This window comes from Sinohyriopsis cumingii, chromosome 10 (genome assembly GCF_028554795.1).
Source record: "Sinohyriopsis cumingii isolate HCF-2022 chromosome 10, ASM2855479v2, whole genome shotgun sequence".
Lineage (NCBI taxonomy): Eukaryota > Metazoa > Mollusca > Bivalvia > Unionida > Unionidae > Sinohyriopsis > Sinohyriopsis cumingii.
The window spans coordinates 56,302,950-56,325,787 of NC_142970.1; the positions used below are offsets into that span (position 1 = coordinate 56,302,950).

General features: G+C 35.0%; 1 protein-coding gene across 1 annotated transcript in view; it reads left to right on the forward strand.

The window, feature by feature from the left end:
• LOC149790190 (uncharacterized) overlaps positions 1-20,829 on the forward strand; it is a 62,686-nt gene extending 41,857 nt beyond the window's left edge. The window contains exons 7-12 of the mRNA XM_089972178.1: positions 1,995-2,151; positions 2,692-2,868; positions 4,159-4,291; positions 6,425-6,562; positions 14,477-14,537; positions 18,206-20,829. Of these exons, the coding sequence (XP_089828304.1) occupies positions 1,995-2,151; positions 2,692-2,868; positions 4,159-4,291; positions 6,425-6,562; positions 14,477-14,537; positions 18,206-18,222 (683 nt within the window). The 3' untranslated portion in view covers positions 18,223-20,829. The remainder of the gene's footprint in view (positions 1-1,994; positions 2,152-2,691; positions 2,869-4,158; positions 4,292-6,424; positions 6,563-14,476; positions 14,538-18,205) is intronic.
• Positions 20,830-22,838: the final 2,009 nt, after the last annotated feature.

A 22,838-nucleotide genomic window follows, 5' to 3' on the forward strand; every position in this document is an offset into this window, starting at 1 on the left:
CTTTTGACGTATCTAACATCGATGTTGTAGTAGCTGAGCATGAAACTCCACCTCATAAATCTCTGATCTTTTGTTTTTCATGTTATTAATTAATACAAACCAGAGGAGAACAAGCTGAACTACTAGAAACTGTTACGAAGCCAAACATTCCTTCTCAGTAGTGGAATAATTTGTGTAGTCCTTGTTTATTCGTTTTATGGAAAAATAGCACACTGGATGACCCACGCCATTTTTATCTTCTTGAATCCATACTCCACCAACTTATAGATCATTTGCATCAACAATCATCTTAAATAATTGATTGAAAAACTTATGCACCTTTATGTATTGCCTTTAATTTGTCAAGACATTCGTGACATTTATCAGGGGCCCCGAGTGGCCGAGTGGTCTAAAGCGCTCTCCGTTACGGATCACTGCCATATCACCTCTGTCTGTGTGGGTTCGAGTCTCGGATTCGACCAATGTGGATATGTGAGAAAGCTTGCCAATAGCTTCTCGAGGGTCGGTGGTTCTTTCTGGGGATTTCCCGGGTTCTTCCTCCACCATTAATACTGGCCTATCGTGTGCTAAAAATGGCGTTGGACCCTACAACAACAACAACAATAACAACAACAACAACAACGTGACATTTATCAGAAACTGAAACTTGGATTTTCTTACTCAACAAATTTGTCAGGGGTTCAGCAATTATGAAAATAACTGAGCAGAAGTTTCGATAATATTCAGCCATACCCAAAAATTGCAACAGTTGCTCTTTATCAATAAACCCTGGGAATTCTGCATTTATATTCCCTCCTCCTCATTTGAACTCTCTTCAGTTTTCTCGCCTTTTTCTCTCTGAATTTACTTCTTTCCTCCCTTTCTCTCTCTCTCTCTCTCTCTCTCTCTCTCTCTCTCTCTATCATTGAATTTGCATTTAATTCTCTTCTTTCCCCTTTTGTGTCTCTACTTTATCAAAATTCGTTTTCCTTTTTTTCAATAATTGTTAATGATATTGTATTTTTATCTAATTCAGTCTGACCTTTTAGGGCACATGGGAGCGGCCCGTTTGGTCAGCCATGTACTTAGATCATGTAGAATTCCCACAAGTACAATATTCAACAAAATTTTGGCCACAGTACATGAAAGTAACACAGAGTTATGCCAACAATCTCTCTAGTGTTCATGCTGCAAGAGCAAACAACTTCAATTTACACCTGTTACTCTCTCAGAAGAGCATAATCTCTGTAGATATCCCCTGACGCAGAATTAAACAAACTTAGCCTTCATTCCCATGGCAAAGTCACGTAATGCTTCACTCATGTCCTGATTAAATGATAGGTCGGCGGTCTAATAGAGGTTTGAATGAAACCATTCACAGCTAGTATTAGGCATTTGGTGATTAATTAATATGATGCTTATAGATACAACTAATCGGACTGTGTGACCTTTAGCCTCCTTGCCCAGTGTATGAGGACAAAATATGGCCATCTTAATGACGAGAAATACATCATCGTACGTAAGTTTGCATGCATTTACATGCCTTTGAATTTTTTTAATTCAAGTGTTGATACGAGTTTCCTTCTCTCAGAGATTATTTGACTCGTCAATAGAACCTGCTCGTTTTTTTGAACGCCTGATTGCAATTTGCCCGGTTGACGTAATATATGGATCGTAGCATAACAATTTGATGAGCAAATGGAGTGAGTTATGCATCGATACCAGAAGATGTATGAAACGAAGCATGTTAACTTCTGATGCATGGAGTTGAAGTTTAGTTAGCACAGGACTCAAAAACCTCATGTCTTTATCGTATAATGAACAAAACAATCATTCAACCGAATTCAGATAAGGAACAATTAACTCGATTGCAGCTAAATTGAGATTCAGCCCAGGTAATATTTTAGCTAGAAGGGGCTTAGACCTTTTACCCATAATTTCCTTTAATCGACGTTTGAATATTTGATTATGTTCTTTAAAAATAAATTTCTTTGATTGTGTATCTATCATTGCAGCTCATCCAGAAAAATATGTTCAAAACATCTGCCCGAAATCATACGACTACCAACAAGACGGAGAATGTCACCATGCTTGTGAATATAGAGGGATAGAGTTTTGTGGACCCAACGGAGAATGCGTGTATAGTGGGATGGAAAATATTGCTGTGTGCCAGTATGCTCTCTCTCTCATTCACCCCTCTCATTCACCCACATCAATCAATCAATTTATCAATCAATCAATCAACCAACCAACCAATCAATCAATCAATCAATCAATCAATCAATCAATCAACGAATCAATCAATCAACATATCGGACATTAACTCACACAGAAACTGCTATAAGCATATGTAGCTTTATTCTTCTACTCATTTTTATTGTTATTATGATTATTATTATTATTATTATTATTATTATTATTATTAAATTGTATTCATAATATTGGTAGTAGCAGCTACAGTTGTAGTAGTATTAGTAGTACATACAAGATTGACGTATGAAACAAAAAGGCTGAATCTAATAGTTTCGACAGTGTAGGGTGCATCAATTGTAATATAGTTATTACTTATATGCCAGAAATAACATATAATTACTAGCAACATATCGTTTCCTATATTACCAACAAGACTTGCTTCCATTCATAACGAAACAATGGAAATATATTTCACATCAACAAAACATTATATGTTTCATAATTATTTATAAATTTCAGATGCAGTGAAGAACCCCTTTATATCTACCATGGAGACAAATGTGAGCAGAAAACACCCAAGCTGACGTTTTACTTGGCTGTTACTCTGGGGGTTGGTGGTGGCATTGTAGTCATACTTCTCATCACAATTATATGTCTAGCTTGCCGAAGGATCAGGCTGAAGAAAAATTCGAAAGTGTACGTGACACACACGCACACACACACACACACACACACACACACACACACACACTCACACACACACACACACACACTATATATATATATATATATATATATATATATATATATATATTCTTGACCGCTCCGGTGGCCTAGTGGTTAGATGCGGATGCGGGAGGTCGTGGGTTCGAGCCCGGCCGAGTCATACCAAAGACTTCTAAAAATGACACTAACAGCTGCCTCGCTTGGCGCTCTGCATTAAGAGGTTAGTGTTAGGACTTGTCGGCCCGGTGTCAGAATAATGTGACTGGGTGGGACATCATGCAACATGTCTGCGGCATGGTGTCCCAGTGCTAGACATCGCTTTAAACTGTCACACTGCATTCATCGTAGCGATGTGACTGGAAAATTGTTAAAGCTATGTTAAAAATCTAAATCACACACACACACACACATTCTCGTATTTACTAATGACGAAAAATAAGTCTACTGCTAATGTATGTTAGTAAATATGTGTATAGGTTACAAGGTGCAAGAAGAACATGTGTATAAGACTATAAAGGTGTCTGATTTAGATACATGGTGCTAGAAACTACAGGTGTATTTAGGTATTACTTGCCAGAAAGTATACTGGTGCACATGGCTATAATGCGCCTGAAAAGATGGATGATTTATATGGATGCAAGAGGCCAAAATATGTATAGGCGTATATGACCGTAAGAAGTGGTGCAGTGCTAAAATAAAGAAGTGAGAGAACGCATTAAAGAAATGAGGAAATGCATCTTACTCAGATACGGGGCGGGGGGACTGTGGTGAGCAGAAAGAAGTAAGGGAACACCGTTCCCACAGTGGTACACCCTTGGCTATAAGGACTGACTTTTTAAATGGATGCAAGGTGCTAGAAAATATACAGGTGTGAATGGCTACAAGGTGCCAGAAAGGATGGATTTGTATGACTGCAAAAATGTACAGGCATATGTAGTTATAAGGTGTTTGAAGGTATACAGGTATGTAAGATTTTAGGTCCCAGAAAGGATGAATACATGGTGCCAAAAATACAGATGTATATGGCTATAATGTATCATATAGGACTGATGTATATGAAAACAAGGTGCCAGAACGTATACCGGCGTATATGTCTATAATTTGCTAGAAAAGACACATGTGTATATGACTATAAACATCATCATTTCTATATATAAGATCGTGTTCCTGAAATTTAGTACATGTGCTAGTTATAAAGAAAAATGAAAACAGAAAATATGTGAGGGGGTTTACTATCTGCCTATTTAATAATTGTATTAGTGCCTATGGAGACCCTGAAGAATGGAGCCTTCCGAATGAAAGTGTTGCCATGAGAAACCTCAGCTTCCGATATTCAAAAAATCTCGCAAGTCCAGAAAATCCGTATAACAGACCATCAGGCCAACTGAATAAGGTTAGCTGCAGTTTTGATTTTAATTGGAATGGAATCATCTTCGCTAGCCAAGGTTCAGGTATGTTAACCCTATCTACAACTTGGCGGATCGAACAGATATGTATGTGCTTCGGGTCTGTGACTCTCAACGGATGTGGCGCAAGCTACCGCATCCAATCAAAATAAAGTTTGTTCAAATTTGAACACTGTTACTACATGATCAAGACAAGGGGAACACACACATGGAATGGACTCCTGAATAAGCAATTTTACACTGCCAGTCGGGCTTGTACAAATGCCTTTCACTCAAATATACATGTAATGGCTTCTCTCATGTACGTAGTCATACTTTTCGATATTAAACTTACAAACTATTCTTTTGAAATCAATTTCGTGGACCATTTTTAGTCGATTTGCAATGCACCGTTGTTACACGCTATTGATTAGTTGGCATTGCATACTAAGGGAGGCAACTCATTAAATCCATGAGATGTCGCTAGTACAAAGCACTAAAATATCTGCTCGATCCGCAAAGGTGTAGATACTGTTAACATTTCAGAACCTTAGCTAGAGAAGAATGGAATGTGTAATTTCTTTACCTTTTTTTCTTGACTTTCATTTTCTACATTTACACCATAATATTGTTCTTTCCTTTCATCTAGGCGCTTCATGCCTTTGGAATAAATGAGCATCGGGATATGGAAGTATATTCAGTCCTGAAGCGATTGCCACATTCATTCCAATTCCAGAGTTTTAGATTTGTTTATTGCATTCGATAATTCATATACGCAGAGTTGTGGCTATAGTAGAATTGTGACTTATATTTTATATGTTTAGAATCAGTATGATATACATGTGACTCACCTCCGTAAAGTTTGAAAACCTTAGAAATTTCGAGTGCTTTTCATTCCTCCAAGACTTGAAACTAAATCAAAACATAAAATAGCATGTCTTGCTAGTTTGTTTTCTTGTCATATCACAGTTATAATATATGGCTTATGTTCTTTTTAAATATGGCAAAACGGCATCACAAGGATTATAGTCAAGCTAATTTGAATACTTCACACACACACACACACACACACACACACATAACAAGAACCACAACAATTGCAAGACTGTTAAATAGGAAACTGTTTATTTTTAAAAATCCACTTTACACGTAATTGCTACTTTAAAACTGTTTATGCACCTTTCCATTATACATAGACCGCTCCGGTGATCTAGTGGTTAGAGCCTCTACCTCGGATGTGCAAGGTCACGGGTTTGAAACCCGGCCGAATCATAATAAAGACTTATAAAAATGGTACTAACAGCTGCCTCGCTAGGCGCTCATCATTAAGAGGTTAGTGTTATGACTGGTCGGCCTGGTGTCAGGATAATGTGGATGGGTGGGACATCATGCTACATATCTGCGGTATGAAGCCCCAGTTCTAAATATCACTATAATCTGCTACAATGCAGATATGATAGCGATATGAATGAAAAAATGTTTAAAGCTACATTACAAATCCAAATCACACACACACACTCCATTATACATACAATTGCTAATTTTAAAATGTCTACAAACCATATCATTATACAGGTAATTGCAACTTTTAAACTGTTAACGCACCTTTCCAGTATGCACGTAATTGTTATTTTTAAAATGTCTACACACCTTTTTATTATACACGTAATTGTTTGTTTTTAAATGTCTACACACCTTTCCATTTTAAACATCATTGCTATTTTAAAATGTCTACAAATCTTTCCATTTTACACGTCATTGCTACTTTAAAATGTCTACACACCTTTCCATTTTACACGTCATTGCTATTTTAAAATGTAAACACTCCTTTCCGTTATACACGCAATTGCTATTCTTAAAATGCTTAAGGTCTTTATTGTCTAACACCTGAAATATCATTCACTTTTCATACAACAGTAATCGCAGGGGTGTGTGTGCATAAATTATAATAGTTTGTTAGTATGAAACTATTTTTTTAAAAACCAATAAAATAAAAAAAAACATAGTAAAACACTTTCCATCCTGATATATTCGATATTATTCACAGCAAATATCATATTTAGTAACAGCAAAATATTGTATCGAACCATCTTCTAAGATGCAAAAAACCACGAATTATTAAAGAAATTTTTTTATGACAGGCGTATGAAAGCATTGCACCAGATGAGGTGATAATGCCAATGTATTTCCCACCAAAAAGCGACATCAGCAAGGCAAGGTATCAAGACGACACTGAATCTAGACGAGAGTCACTCAAGAATATCGATATCGCGCAAACGGTAGGATTTGCAATGTTATTTTATGTTATAATGTTATCATGTTATATTTATGGCAAAACTGGCGCATAGGTGCTTTTTCCTCTGTAAGGTTTAGCATGGGTGCATGTTGTATGATACCTAATTAGCGGGTCTGGCATAGGAATATGTTGTATGATACCTAATTAGCGGGTCTGGCATAGGAATATGTTGCATGATACCTAATTAGTGGTCTGACATTGGATCATGTCGTAATTAGTAGTATGGTGGCGCTCACCAGATAATATGTACTTTTGAGAGAGTGACGTATGTAAGGTGAAGTAGTTCGCATTTAAAACATGCACAGTGGAGAGAATGTTTGCATACCTCTATGCTACATTAATGTAATGTGGATGATATTTCTTTTGGATATTGTACTTTTGGAAATTTTACATGATTTAAGCACACTGCTAACTAAAATGACTGCTCCCTTGTGTTAAAAAATCAGTCTGAATTAGTCTAAAGTACACTATACATAGCAGCTATTAAAATAGGGAAAATGAATTTTGCCAGACTAGACAATACCAGCTTCAGAAAGTGCAATGAATGAATTACCAAATATACAAAATGTAAAAAAAGTTATCGGCTCTTTTTTATACAATTTACCTCTGAAGTTCAGGAAGTGAAAATGACCAAGTAGAGCTAGCACTTTTTTGATAGATGCACATTTGAAGTAAGGCCAAGCTGTATACTCTATAACCCATAGTACACCCATCAATCATACACCAAAATAAAGAGAATTAAAGGTTCTTTGCATTATACCTAAGATATACAAGGTCTTTTTTAAATAGCCAGTATAACCAGTGAGGAAATGCAAAATACGAAACTGTATAGTGCCACCTATGGCATGGGTGTGTTTTGTACAATACCTAATTAGTTGTCTGGAATACGAATATGTTGTATGATACCTAATTAGTGGTCTGGCATTGGATCATGTCGTAATTAGTGGTATGGCATGGGTGTGTGTTGTACAATACCTAATTAGTTGTCTGGCATAGGAATATGTTGTATGATACCTAATTAGTGGTCTGGCATTGGATCATGTCATAATTAGTGGTATGGCATGGGTGTGTGTTATACAATACCTAATTAGTGGTGGCATAGGGGTGGGTTCTATAATACCTAATTAGTGTGTGGCATGGGAGTGTGTTGTTTGTTGCCTAATTAGTGTCTGGCATAGGAGTGTGTTGTATGATGCCTAATTAGTGGTCTGGCATGGGAGTGTGTTGTATGATGCCTAATTAGTGGTCTGGCATAGGGGTGGGTTCCATTATACCTATTTAGTGTCTGGCATGGGAGTGTGTTGTATGATGCCTAATTAGTGGTCTGCCATAGGGGTGGGTTCTATAATACCTATTTAGTGTCTGGCATGGGAGTGTGTTGTATGAGGCCTAATTAGTGGTCTGGCATAGGGGTGGGTTCTATAATACCTAATTAGCGTCTGGCATGGGAGTGTGTTGTATGATGCCTAATTAGTGGTCTGGCATAGGGGTGGGTTCTATAATACCTAATTAGTGTCTGGCATGGGAGTGTGTTGTATGATGCCTGATTAGTGTCTGGCATGGGAGTGTGTTGTATGATGCCTAATTAGTGTCTGGCATGGGAGTGTGTTGTATGAGGCCTAATTAGTGGTCTGGCATGGGAGCTTGCATTACGATTTATTATTAATGATACGGTGGTCATGCTGGATGATTATTTAATGACAAAGACAAAGAAATTTAAAATGTGGGGTATTTCAATTAAGAGTTGTAATGCCATAGATTTTATGTTTCTTTATTGATGAATTAGGTATTATGAAGGAATAATGATAGTGAGAGTTACTGTCACATTATAAGTGTTGTTGTTATACAACGACTATTCATGTATCCTGAGGGCGCACCTACAAAATAAATGTTGCAAAAAATGGGTGCAGATCTGACATACTTGTAGGACAGGAGAAGAAAATCAAATTTCCTTTTTGCTGAAGATGTATTTACTTTTATTTTTATGTAAGGTACATAACATGTGACATTGAAAAGATGTTATATATATATATATATATATATATATATATATATATATATATATATATATATATATATATATATATATATATATATATATATATTGTCTATAACGAGAAAAGAAAAGACTTATGAAAAGAAATGTTGCAAATTTTAAAGCACACATTTATCTGGCTAAAACAAAAGATGTATATCAGGATAGTGTTGGCTAACCACCAACACATTTAAAGATAAACAACCAAGACACACAAGATATACCACCAATAGATAGAATGGCTAACCACCAACACACATAATGACAAACCACCAAGAAAAGGCTAACTGCCAACATAAACAAAGAAATACAACGAAACGTTTACAAGGCTAACCACCAACACAAACAAAGGCAAACCACTATGACACACAAAGGCCATCCACCAACACATGCAAAGGCAAGCCACCAACAAATACAAAAGCAAATAACCAGCACATACGAAGGCAAACCATCAACACATACAATGGCTAACCACCAACACAAACGAAGCCAAACCATCAAAACATACACAGGCAAACCTCCAACACATACAAAGGTAAAACACTAAACACATGTAAAGGCAAGCCACACACACTCACACAGGCTAACCACCAACACATATACATGTATAGGCAAATCACCAACACATACAAAGGCAAGCCACACACACTCACACAGGCTAACCACCAACACATATATAGGCAAATCACCACACATACAAAGGCAAGCCACACACACTCACACAGGATAACCACCAACACATATATAGGCAAATCACCAACATATGCAAAGGCAAGCCACACACACTCACACAGGCTAACCACCAACACATATACATGTATAGGCAAATCACCAACACATACAAAGGCAAGCCACACACACTCACACAGGCTAACCACCAACACATATATAGGCAAATCACCAACACATGCAAAGGCAAGCCACACACACTCACACAGGCTAACCACCAACATATATATATAGGCAAATCACCAACACATACAAAGGCAAGCCACACACACTCACACAGGATAACCACCAACACATATATATGTATAGGCAAATCACCAACACATACAAAGGCAAGCCACACACACTCACACAGGATAACCACCAACACATATATAGGCAAATCACCAACACATACAAAGGCAAGCCACACACACTCATACAGGCTAACCACCAACATATATATAGGCAAATCACAAACACAAACAAAGGTTAACTACCAACACATACAAAGACGAACCATCAAACTATAAGGTTAATCATCAACACATGCAAACCAAACCACCGAACACATACATAGGCAGACCACCAAGCACATACAAAACAAGACCACCAACACATACAAAGCCAGACCACCAACACATACAAAGGCAGACCACCAACACATACAAAGGCAGATCACCAACACATACAAAGGCAGACCACCAAGCACATACAAAGCCAGACCACCAACACATACAAAGGCAGACCACCAACACATACAAAGGCAGACCACCAACACATACAATGGTTAACCACCAACACATACAATGGTTAACCACCAACACATACAATGGCTAACCACCAACACATACAAGGGCAGACCACCAAGCACATACAATGGTTAACCACCAACACATACAATGGCTAACCACCAACACATACAAAGGCAGACCACCAACACATACAAAGGCAGACAACCAAGCACGTACAAGGGCAGACCACCAAGCACATACAATGGTTAACCACCAACACATACAATGGCTAACCACCAACATATACAAAGGCAGACCGTCAACACATGTAAAGGCAAACAGCCAACACATAAAAAGTATAATAATTTAAATAGAACTTCAACCAGTATTTTAGATATTGACCCGATTTAGTTTAGATAGCAGCATGCTATATGAAACTGTTAAAACTGCCTCTAGTGCCAAATGGCAAATGTTATAACTGCCTCTAGTGCCAAATGGCAAGTGTTGAAACTGCCTCTAGTGTCAAATGGCAAATGTTAAATCTGCCTCTAGTGCCAAATGACAAATGTTATAACTGCCTCTAGTGCCAAATGGCAAGTGTTGAAACTGCCTCTAGTGTCAAATGGCAAATGTTAAAACTGCCTCTAGTGCCAAATGGCACATGTTAAAACTGCATCTAGTACCAAAAAGACTTCATATATTTGTTTAAACTCCCTGTGCTAATTCACCTACGAAATAAATAACCTGTTTAAACCCCCTTCTGATTTCCTTGCATCGGTGTCTAATATTTTAGTGGTAAGCTCGTATCTAAATATTTTGCATCATATTCTAATATTTACAGGGGCAATTATTTGGTACCACTGTCAAATATTTTCAGGTGTTTGCTCATTTTTTATTTCTTTGCATGTTCGTCAAATATTTTCAGGTGTAAGTTCATGAATAATTTCTTTGCATCGCTGTCTAACAGTAAGGTGTAAGATCATTTCTGATTTCTTTGCATTGCTGTCTAAAGGTTTAGGTGTAAGTTCATTTCTATATTATTTGTGTTGTTGTCTAATGTTTTGATGTGAAATTTCATTTCCATATTATTTGTGTCGTTGTCTAATGTTTTGATGTGAAGCTCATTTCTATATTATTTGTGTCGTTGTCTAATGTTTTGATGTGAAGCTCATTTCTATATTATTTGTGTAGTTGTATAATGTTTTGATGTGAAAGCTCATTTCTATATTATTTGTGTTGTTGTCTAATGTTTGATGTGAAAGCTCATTTCTATATTATTTGTGTTGTTGTCTAATGTTTTGATTTGAAAGCTCATTTCTATATTATTTGTGTCGTTGTCTAATGTTTTGATGTGAAGCTCATTTCTATATTATTTGTGTAGTTGTATAATGTTTTGATGTGAAAGCTCATTTCTATATTATTTGTGTTGTTGTCTAATGTTTGATGTGAAAGCTCATTTCTATATTATTTGTGTTGTTGTCTAATGTTTTGATTTGAAAGCTCATTTCTATATTATTTGTGTCGTTGTCTAATGTTTTGATGTGAAGCTCATTTCTATATTATTTCTGTAGTTGTATAATGTTTTGATGTGAAAGCTCATTTCTATATTATTTGTGTTGTTGTCTAATGTTTGATGTGAAAGCTCATTTCTATATTATTTGTGTCGTTGTCCAATGTTTTGATGTTAAAGTTCATTTCTATATTATTTGTGTCGTTGTCTAATGTTTTGATGTGAAAGCTCATCTCTATATTACTTGTATCGTTGTATAATGTTTTGATGTGAAAGCTCACTTCTATATTATTTTTGTCGTTCTCTAATGTTTCGATGTGAAGCTCATTTCTATATTATTTGTGTCGTTGTCCAATATTTTTATGTGAAAGCTCGTTTCTATATTATTTATTTTGTTGTCTAATGTTTTGGTGTGAAAGCTCATCTCTATATTATTTGCATCGTTGTATAATGTTTTGATGCGAAAACTCATTTCTATATTATTTGTGTCATTGTCTAATGTTTTGATGTGAAAGCGCATTTCTATATTATTTGTGTCGTTGTCCAATGTTTTGATGTGAAAGCTCGTTTCTATATTATTTGTTTCGTTGTCTAATGTTTTGATGTGAAAGCTCATTTCTATATTATTTGTGTCGTTGTCCAATGTTTGATGTGAAAGCTCATCCCTATATTATTTGTGTCGTTGTCCAATGTTTTGATGTGAAAGCTCATTTCTATACTATTTGTCTCGTTGTCTAATGTTTTGATGTTAAAGCTCATTTCTATATTATTTGTATCGTTGTCTAATGTTTTGATGTGAAAGCTCGTTTCTATATTATTTGTGTCGTTGTCCAATGTTTTGATGTGAAAGCGCATTTCTATATTATTTGTGTCGTTGTCTAATATTTTGATGTGAAAGCTCGTTTCTTTATTATTTATTTCGTTGTCTAATGTTTTGATGTGAAAGCTCGTTTCTATATTATTTGTGTCGTTGTCCAATGTTTTGATGTGAAAGCGCATTTCTATATTATTTGTGTCGTTGTCTAATATTTTGATGTGAAAGCTCGTTTCTTTATTATTTATTTCGTTGTCTAATGTTTTGATCTGAAAACTCATTTCTATATTATTTGTATAGTTGTATAATGTTTTGATTTGAAAGCGCATTTCTATATTATTTGTGTCATTGTCCAATGTTTTGATGTGAAGCTCATTTCTATGTTATTTGTGTCGTTGTCTAATGTTTTGATGTGAAAGCTCATTTCTATATTATTTGTGTCGTTGTCTAATGTTTTCATGTGAAAGCGCATTTCTATATTATTTGTGTCGTTGTCTAATGTTTTGATGTGAAGCCCATTTCTATATTATTTGTGTCGTAGTCTAATGTTTTGATGTGAAAGCTCATTTCTATATTATTTGTGTCGTTGTCTAATATTTTGATGTGAAAGCTCGCTTCTATATTATTTATTTTGTTGTCTAATGTTTTGATGTGAAACCTCATCTCTATATTATTTCTATCGTTGTATAATTTTTTGATGTGAAATCTCATTTCTATATTATTTGTGTCATTGTCTAATGTTTTGATGTGAAAGCTCATTTCTATATTATTTGTGTCGTTGTCTAATGTTTTGATGTGAAAGCTCATTTCTATATTATTTGTGTCGTTGTCTAATGTTTGATGTGAAAGCTCATTTCTATATTATTTGTGTCGTTGTCTAATGTTTTGATGTGAAAGCTCATTTCTATATTATTTGTGTAGTCGTATAATGTTTTGATGTGAAAGCTCATTTCTATATTATTTGTATAGTTGTATAATGTTTTGATGTTAAAGCTCATTTCTATATTATTTGAGTCGTTGTCTAATGTTTGATGTGAAAGCTCGTTTCTATATTATTTGTATCGTTGTATAATGTTTTGATGTGAAAGCTCATTTCTATATTATTTGTGTCGTTGTCTAATGTTTTGATGTGAAAGCTCATTTCTATATTATTTGTGTCGTTGTCTAATGTTTTGATGTGAAAGCTCATTTCTATATTATTTGTGTCGTTGTCTAATGTTTTGATGTGAAAGCTCATGTTTGATGTGAAAGCTCATTTCTATATTATTTGTGTCGTTGTCTAATGTTTTGATGTAAAAGCTCATGTCTAATTGTTTACATCATTGATTAATAGTTTTGTGTGTAAACTCATGTCTAATTCTTTATATCATTGATTAATGTTGTTATGTGTAAACTCGTTTCATGTGCAAGTAGTTTTACGCTTCCTCCGATGCATTTTCCATTAATGTCAAGCCTTCTTTCAAACGTTTTTCAGTTCTAGTATTTGCATTTATCCCTTATTAATTCCAAGAACCGATGTTATAGCTTTATTATCTCATACCATTGTTAAACCGTATCCGGTATCTGCTGTAGTTGCTTTGCAACTGTCTAATGGAGGACTTTTTAACCCAGTGCTATGAATGTGAGGCACTTTTCTGTTGACTGGAACATTTTTAATTGTATGCACCCCAGGAACAACTGCTTGGCAAAACTTATCCGTTACGGTTAGAAATTTTAACTGCAGACACCAAGCAACAAAGTTTTTCAACTCCGTTATGTATCACTGAGTATTCTTCTTTAAATTTCCGGTAATTATTCCACATTGTAAACTTGTTACCACAATCTCTCTCTCTCTCTCTCTCTCAATATTGCACCCTGTACCAAAACACCTCAAAGATAACTGTCTTTGGGTGAATTCAACTGACTCCTCGCAAAATAATATCCCCTTAGTGCAAGTAGATGATGGATTCTCCCTATATATATATATATATATATATATATATATATATATATATATATATATATATATATATATATATATATATATATATATATATAAAGTAGATAAGCCTTAATTGGGATATGACATGTAAAATTGTAACATTCGTTTATTTCAGTATTCAATCCAGAGGCCAAAAGTGTCGATGGAACCGAACGATTTGTATTATTCTATTAAAGGTAAGAGTTCTTCACCCATGTAAATTGAACACAGTAGATATGCTTCACTACGGCGCAGTACGGGTTATTTTTATGTACAAAGCTTACATGAGTCTCACAGTGTTTCTGACAGTTAGGCTTTGGTAAATTGTAAAGCAGTAGATATTCTATTTATCAAGAAAATGTATGATTTTAATAGTGAAAAACAGTGTCCGATTACAAAGAATATATGCGCAAGTGCTTGAAATTCTATCTAACATTAAAGTGTACTCATACCTAAACACATTTACAACAATAAAATATCATGACTTTATGAGAAGAGCAGACTACAGTTGAATACGTAAAATGTCAACCAAAATAAATACATATATAAATAAAAAATGCTAGAATTATTTGAAATTAAATTGACTGTCTCTTATAGGGAACAAAGTGAATTGCAATCGCAGATTAACAAAATGCAACCGTCCTAAAACTTTGTTTTAGCCATTCGTCTCATCAAGGGTGATTTTTCTCAGGATTAAATATATTTCACTAATGCAAATATTATAGAGTACTGGTGTGCATTTAACTGAAGGATATATGAATATGAGTCGTGTCATCAGTGTAGAGAGTAGTGATATGCATGTAACCAAAGGATATATGAATATGAGTCGTATCATCATTGTGGAAGGTAGTGATATGCATGTAACCAAAGGATATATGAATATGAATCGTATCATCATTGTGGAAGGTAGCGAAATGCATGTAACCAAAGGATATATGAATATGAGTCGTGTCATCAGTGTAGAGAGTAGTGATATGCATGTAGCCAAAGGATATAAGAATATGAGTCGTATCATCATTGTGGAAGGTAGCGAAATGCATGTAACCAAAGGATATATGAATATGAGTCGTGTCACCAGTGTAGAGAGTAGTGATATGCATGTAACCAAAGGATATATGAATATGAGTCGTATCATCATTGTGGAAGGTAGCGAAATGCATGTAACCAAAGGATATATGAATATGAGTCGTATCATCATTGTGGAAGGTAGTGATATGCATGTAACCAAAGGATATATGAATATGAGTCGTATCATCATTGTGGAAGGTAGCGAAATGCATGTAACCAAAGGATATATGAATATGAGTCGTGTCATCAGTGTAGAGAGTAGTGATATGCATGTAGCCAAAGGATATAAGAATATGAGTCGTATCATCATTGTGGAAGGTAGCGAAATGCATGTAACCAAAGGATATATGAACATGAGTCGTGTCATCAGCGAAGAGAATAGTGATATGCATGTAACCAAAAGATATGTGAATGTAAGTCGTATCATCATTGTGGAAGGTAGAAATATGCCTGTAACCAAAGGATATATAAAAGTGAATCGTGTCATCATTGTAGAGGCTAGTGATATGAAAGCACCAAAGGAAATATGAATGTGAGTCGAGTAATCAGTGTACATTGCGATATGCATATATCCAAAGGATACATGGATGTGACTTGTTTCGTCTGTGTAGAGAGTATAGATATGAATGCAACCAAATGATATGTGAATGTGAGCCGTATCATCAGTGTAGAGAGTAGTGATAACGATCTAACAAAAGGTTATACAAATGTGCGTCGTGTCTTCAGTGTAGTAGTGATATGTATATAACCAAATGATACATAAATGTGAATCGTATCATCAGTATAGAGTAGTTATATGCATGTGACGAAAGGATATGTGTGAGTCGTTTTATTATTGTACAGACTAGTGATATGAATGCAAGCAAAGGATATATGGATGTGAGTCGTGCCATACGTGTAGATAGCGATATGCATGTGACCAAAGGATATATGAATATGAGTCGTGCCATCAGTGTAGAAGGTAGTGATATGCTTGTAACTAAAGGATATGTGAATGTGAGTCGTGCCATCAGTGTAGATAGTGATATGTTTGAAACTACAGGATGTATGAATGTGAGTCATATCATCAGTGTCGAGAGTAGTGCTATGAATGCAACCAATTGTTATACAAAGTTAAACTTTTCAAGCGGCCTTATCCGCATTTTTCAATCACATGCAAGTCATGCTTCAATACTCTCTGCCATTTTTAGGTTGAGTATATGCTAAATATCTTTTACAAAATCATATAGCATAAAGGTAGGGAGGTGAATGTTGTATCATTGTTTCCATGGTTACGTTGTATTGGTGCCAATGTTTACATTCTAATACAAAGGCATAAACATATAAGTCATCCAGAAAATGTTTCGTTTTGTGCTTTCGGGGGCGGGCTTAGTCTCTGTAGTACATACATAGTATGCACACATCGATACTTACTGATCGGGTGGATAAAACCTTAGTAGCGATTGCAATGAAAAGTCAGACCAAGGCAGTCTTGATAAAATGTGTTGAAAACAAATACATGTACTTGACTGGACACGTGGAACAGGTAATCAAACCGTGTATTGAAGCCCTATTTACCGAATATATGTGCATTTCGACCCAATTAACAATGCCCGAATCTTCGTTGTTGTTAGATCATTTTATGTATTAAAGTTAACGTGTGTATAATAGCACGTGGTTATGCAAACCAGTGAACGCTTTCTAGTCTAGCAATTATTTCGAATCTTGAGTGTTACGTTCGGTCTCAGTCTTCCCACTCTTTAAGTTTTAGAGGATTCCATTAACCAATTTCATCACTTAGATGTATTCTGTATTTTCCTAATCATTTGTCTTGCTCTCTTTTTAGTCTCTTTCTCACCGGAAGTGTATGGTAATTAGTTCGTACCAGTATTTTCTTTGAACGTGACGCCAGATATTTAGCGGACATGCGTTCCGTGATAAAACCGAATAGTGTTCTTAGAAAAGGAATGAAACAAACGAATTATTTTCACAATGCGAGGAAACATTTCTAAGAATTTTCTTCGGATTCTTTCTGTTAAAAAGTTACTTTAATTTATCTGTTTCTGAAAGAATGATAAGTTCATGACTTCTATTTTATCAGCATATGCATTATCCAATTACACATTTTCTTATTGTGGTGTCAAATTTTACAATAGTTCCTCACAAATGAAACTCATTTTTTTACACATTCACACTTTCGACTATATGAAGAAGAAAGATATTGAAACTTTTCATTTGTTCTACATATTTATACGAGATCAAATTGGCATATTTTTCTTCCGGCCGTTATTTTTTTCCTTCAGCTTTACAATAACCATACATCGGTTGAGAGTTTATTTTATTCACCGTTACGTAAACAATACACTGACTTAGTGTTCGACCAAAGAATATTTACCTTCCTTTTGCTCATTATTTGTATTGATTTAAATAACAGAAGACCGATATTCTTAGCAACAAACAGCTGAAACATATCTTTACTCAGTCTCTTTCAAATCAGATGTTTACGGAACATGCTGCCAGAAGAGTCGCTCGAAGAAATAAATTCTCACCCTATCCCTGTATATTTTTCTTAAAATTATTATACGTCACCAAGTATCAACATTTGTGGGTGTGGGTGGTCGGGGTAGCACGCGCGCATGTGTGTGTTTGGAAGAGGTGGGAAACAGCAATTGAACAAAAACTTACAGTATATTTCTCAAACAATTATTTTAACGTCAATAATTCGAAAGGTGGAGATGGATACCTACAATTTTCTTTACCATTTCCAATTCACATACATAAATTAGATGAATATTAATAAAGCCTGATTTTGTTTTAGCAGGACCAAGGATATGAGGGGAGTTTCTGTTACTCAACACACGGACGCATAATTTCACAGGACCAAGAATATGCGGGAGTTTCTCCTACCCAACACACGGACTCCTTACAAAGAGGACAGGCCCCGACTGTGAAGATGCCATTTTAATTGTTTTAACAATTTATATAATCTTAAACATTTTCCATAAACATTTATATTTTGAAACTTTTATATATGGACGCTTATGAATATAATAATTGATCAAAATCGTTTGTTGATCAGGTGAACTATAAAGAAAAAACCCTTAAGCCCAGCTCAAATTTAGCGGCCCGGAGAAGAACATTTTACACGAAGCTGTTTGTTTTAATACTTATGTTTATAAATAATTCATAACAATTGTGAATTGCGAATTACTTCCGTTTTAATATTTAAAAAAGTAGACAAAGAGTGTTGGTATCATGTAATAGTTTTCTGGGTTACTTGCATTAAATAGACGGCAATTTATAGACAGCTTTCCGGTAGCTCTTTGGTTAATAGCATATGGTTTATAAGACTAAGCACTCTTGTAGCCCATCAGTTAATGGCACAAGATTCATCTGACTGCGAAATCTGGTAGCGAACACAAATACCACACATTTCTATTATCAAGCATTTTGGTAGCTCACTGGCTAATTGCATAAGGTCTGTCTGACCCATCATTGTGTCAGCCTATGTGCTAATGATACAAGGTTAATCGTACCCAACATTGTGGCAGCCTGTAGGCTAATACTGCAAAGTTTGTCTGACCCAGTATTGTGGCAGCCTGTGGGCTAATGGTGCAAAGTTTGTCTGACCCAGTATTGTGGCAGCCTGTGGGCTAATGGTGCAAAGTTTGTCTGACCCAGCATTGTGGCAGCCTGTGGGCTAATGGTGCAAAGTTTGTCTGACCCAGCATTGTGGCAGCCTATGGGTTATTGGTACAAGGTTTGTCTTGCCCAGCAGTGTAGCACCTTGTGAGCTAATGTTGCAAAGTTTATCTGACCCAGCATTGTGGCAGCCTGTGGGCTATGGGTGCAAAGTTTGTCTGACCCAGCATTGTGGCAGCCTGTGGGCTAATGTTGAAAAGTTTGTCTGACCCAGCATTGTGGCAGCCTATGGGCTAATGGTACAAGGTTTGTCTTGCCCAGCAGTGTAGCACCTTGTGAGCTAATGTTGCAAAGTTTATCTGACCCAGCATTGTGGCAGCCTGTGGGCTATGGGTGCAAAGTTTGTCTGACCCAGCATTGTGGCAGCCTGTGGGTTATGGGTGCAAAGTTTGTCTGACCCAGCATTGTGGCAGCATATGGGCTAATGTTGCAAAGTTTGTTTGCCCATTATTGTGGCAGCCTGTGGGCTAATATTCCAAAGTTTGTCTGACCCAGCATTGTGGTAGCCTATGGGCTAATGGTGCATGGATTGTCTGCACATTACTATCCATCAAGTAAATAATGACTGAATTATAATTTTCCATAATGATGCATAGATCTTGATACATGCATCTTTATATATTTACAACCATCTATACGTCTTGCACTTTAAGAGTGGTTGTAGAATACATTAGTGTCCCAGCAAGTACGTTCAAAAATCTCGTGTCCTGTATAAATTGTGCTTTAATGAAATATTTGTTACAAGTTATATTCCATATGGATAGCAGGAAAGTATATTGAAAATAAATGTATCAACAAATAAGCATTTGGTTGTGAATATAAGCGTTGCACTGCAATCTCTTCCATATAAATGTTTATATTATAACCCGTCTATCAAATACTTTGAAGGAGTACTTGAATTCAATAGTTATAACATATTTTAGTTGACTTATTGTAAAGTAGGCGCATCATAGATTATATATATATATATATATATATATATATATATATATATATATATATATATATATTGTATTGTACACTAAGGTATAGACATATTCCGTCCATTAAATATTTTGATGGAGTGCTTGAATTCAATAGTTTTTGGATGAAATAAGTTTCTTTATGTTAGACCATATTTTCATAAGTATAATGTTTATTTTATTCACTTTGGAATGCATGTATTAAAGTCCATTATAGTACATAGTTTTAGAAAAAGAAAAGTTTCCTGACGTTATCACATTTATCTGTGAAACAACTTAAATTTAATTGAGCTGAATCTTATCCAAGAAATGTCCTAACTAAATGATTTAAGAAATGCATTTTCCCATCGGGGACAAGTGTTCTTTGTTCATTTCATGTCATTTTATTAGTTGATTTGATTCCCATCAGGAAGTTGACAAAGTGTTAATTTCTTTGGAATGATGTAACTAGATTTGTCATCACTGTTCTTGAAAACACTCAGGCTAGCAACATGTTGATAGTTTTAATGTCAGAAACACCAATTCGTTCCTATATGCCAATGTGACAAACTAAACTAATGATGTGTTCACCAAGATAATAAAATATTGACTTAAATAGGACTACTATGTTTTGGACTATGCCTTGACAGTGTGACGTCAACAATAGATACACTTGTTTATCATCAATAATTGGAAGTTGAGTTCTAAAAGTTACAAAATAACAAATGATATTTATGTGATGGATTTAAATAAAGCTTCCCAATAATGACTATTATGTATATATGGGATTTATAAACTTTCCGAGAGTTACTTATATATATATATATATATATATATATATATATATATATATATATATATAAGTTAGTAATAATGACTTGTGTTTATGCAAAATTTGTTTTGCAAAAGATCCTAATATGACATATTAATGCAATTTATTTATAACATTTCCTAATAATGATAAATTTGTGTAATCTGTTTCTAACATATGGCAATAATTACTTTCATTTACGTATGGATTTATAATCCTTCCCATTAAAGACTTTTATTCATGTAATTGGTTTATAGCACTTCCCCATCCCATTTACGTATGGATTTATAACACTTCCCATTAAAGATTTGTATTCGTGTAATTGGTTTATAGCACTTCCCATTTACGTAACGGATTTATAACACTTTCCATAAACGAATTGTATTTACATAACAGATCAATTATAAAACTTAAGATTAATTACACCATATCATATATTGTCTTTGTGTGTGTGTGTGTCTATATATATATATATATATATATATATATATATATATATATATATATATATATATGCAAAGAAAGACACACGTATTTGATTCCTGTTGAAAATGTTGAGTCTTACTTTATTTTATTATCTTTTGCAATTTTGTTCAAATTTATGATTCGAGAACTGAGGTGGGGGGAGGGGATACCACATGTTTCGCAACTTTTGCCTTAGATCGAATTTGAAGCGAAAAAAATATCTTTCAAACAACAGCAACAAACAATCATTGGAATTCTATACAGTAAAAGTGTATTCAGCTTCTTTGTAGATTTGTCATATATAATCTATCTGCCTTAAAAACACGAATGTTAATACACTGTAAAATAAGTCAGGTGTAGCCGCCAAGTCCTTCTGTCTTCTGTTTACTTGTTTCTAATATACGCTGACCTGTAATACTCTCTCGTGTAGTATTATTAAAATCACTGACAATGGCAAAGTAAATGAGTGACTGTTGTAATAATATATTACTTATTTTTGGGAAATGAAACAGATGTACCATTTAACAATCTTGTCCTCGATGATAGCAGTACCAATTTGTATTTTCCAAAAATAATTCCATTCCACTTAATTTGGTTTCTCCACCTCGCTCCTTGCAAACATACTAAAATTACCGATACGGATGCAACAATGTAATTTGATTTAAGACACTGACTCGGTTTGCCTTTTTAGTTTATAGTCGTTCCGTGATTTGGCATGTAATATATCACACCACTTCCGGTTGTTTATAACGTCTTTTACTTCCGTTCTCCTCTTTGTTCTCCTCCTCCTTTCCATCATTGTTCCCATCTCCTCTCCAGTCTCTCCTTCTTCTACCCCTCTCTGTTCTCATCTCTTCTTGAGGCCTTTCATTAATTTTGCTATTGCCAACAAATTTCGAGATATTACATCATTTTCTTTATCTCAAACAAATATTTAAATTTATCTAAAAATAGAATGATGAAGCATTCATAGCGATAATAAGAAGATTACAACTCCCCCCCCAAAAAAAAAAAAAATTTAAATAAAAAAAAAATAGCATTTCTAAGTTTGTCTCCTGACAATCGAAGGATTGAGCAGTAATAAACGGTCATATATTTGCCGTTAATATGCAAGTCTTTTAGACACAACTGTGTACTCCTGTGAACACGTACCTTTTAGATGATTATTACAGCGAATTTGTATGCAGACTGAATAACTATAGCTGCATTCTTAATACATAATAATATATGCTTTTCATAGGTAACAAATCGTCACCATCATAAAACGTTTTACGAGAGAATCAACGAAAAGTGTAAGTAGACAAAATGGCCCCAGTTTCACTAAAAATCTGAAACATGAGACTGTTTGATATATTTCTTGGTATTTGGTAGGTAACAACGAATTTGTCATCGCCTATTCGGCAGACACAAGGGACTAAAACTACGTGAATGCAAGTATCAATTTTTATATAGGTGTCTTGTCTTATCTCTAAGAAAGTTTTAAGGATTTTTGAAAATTTCAGGAATTTTTCTTTTTTTCGTTTAACGAATGA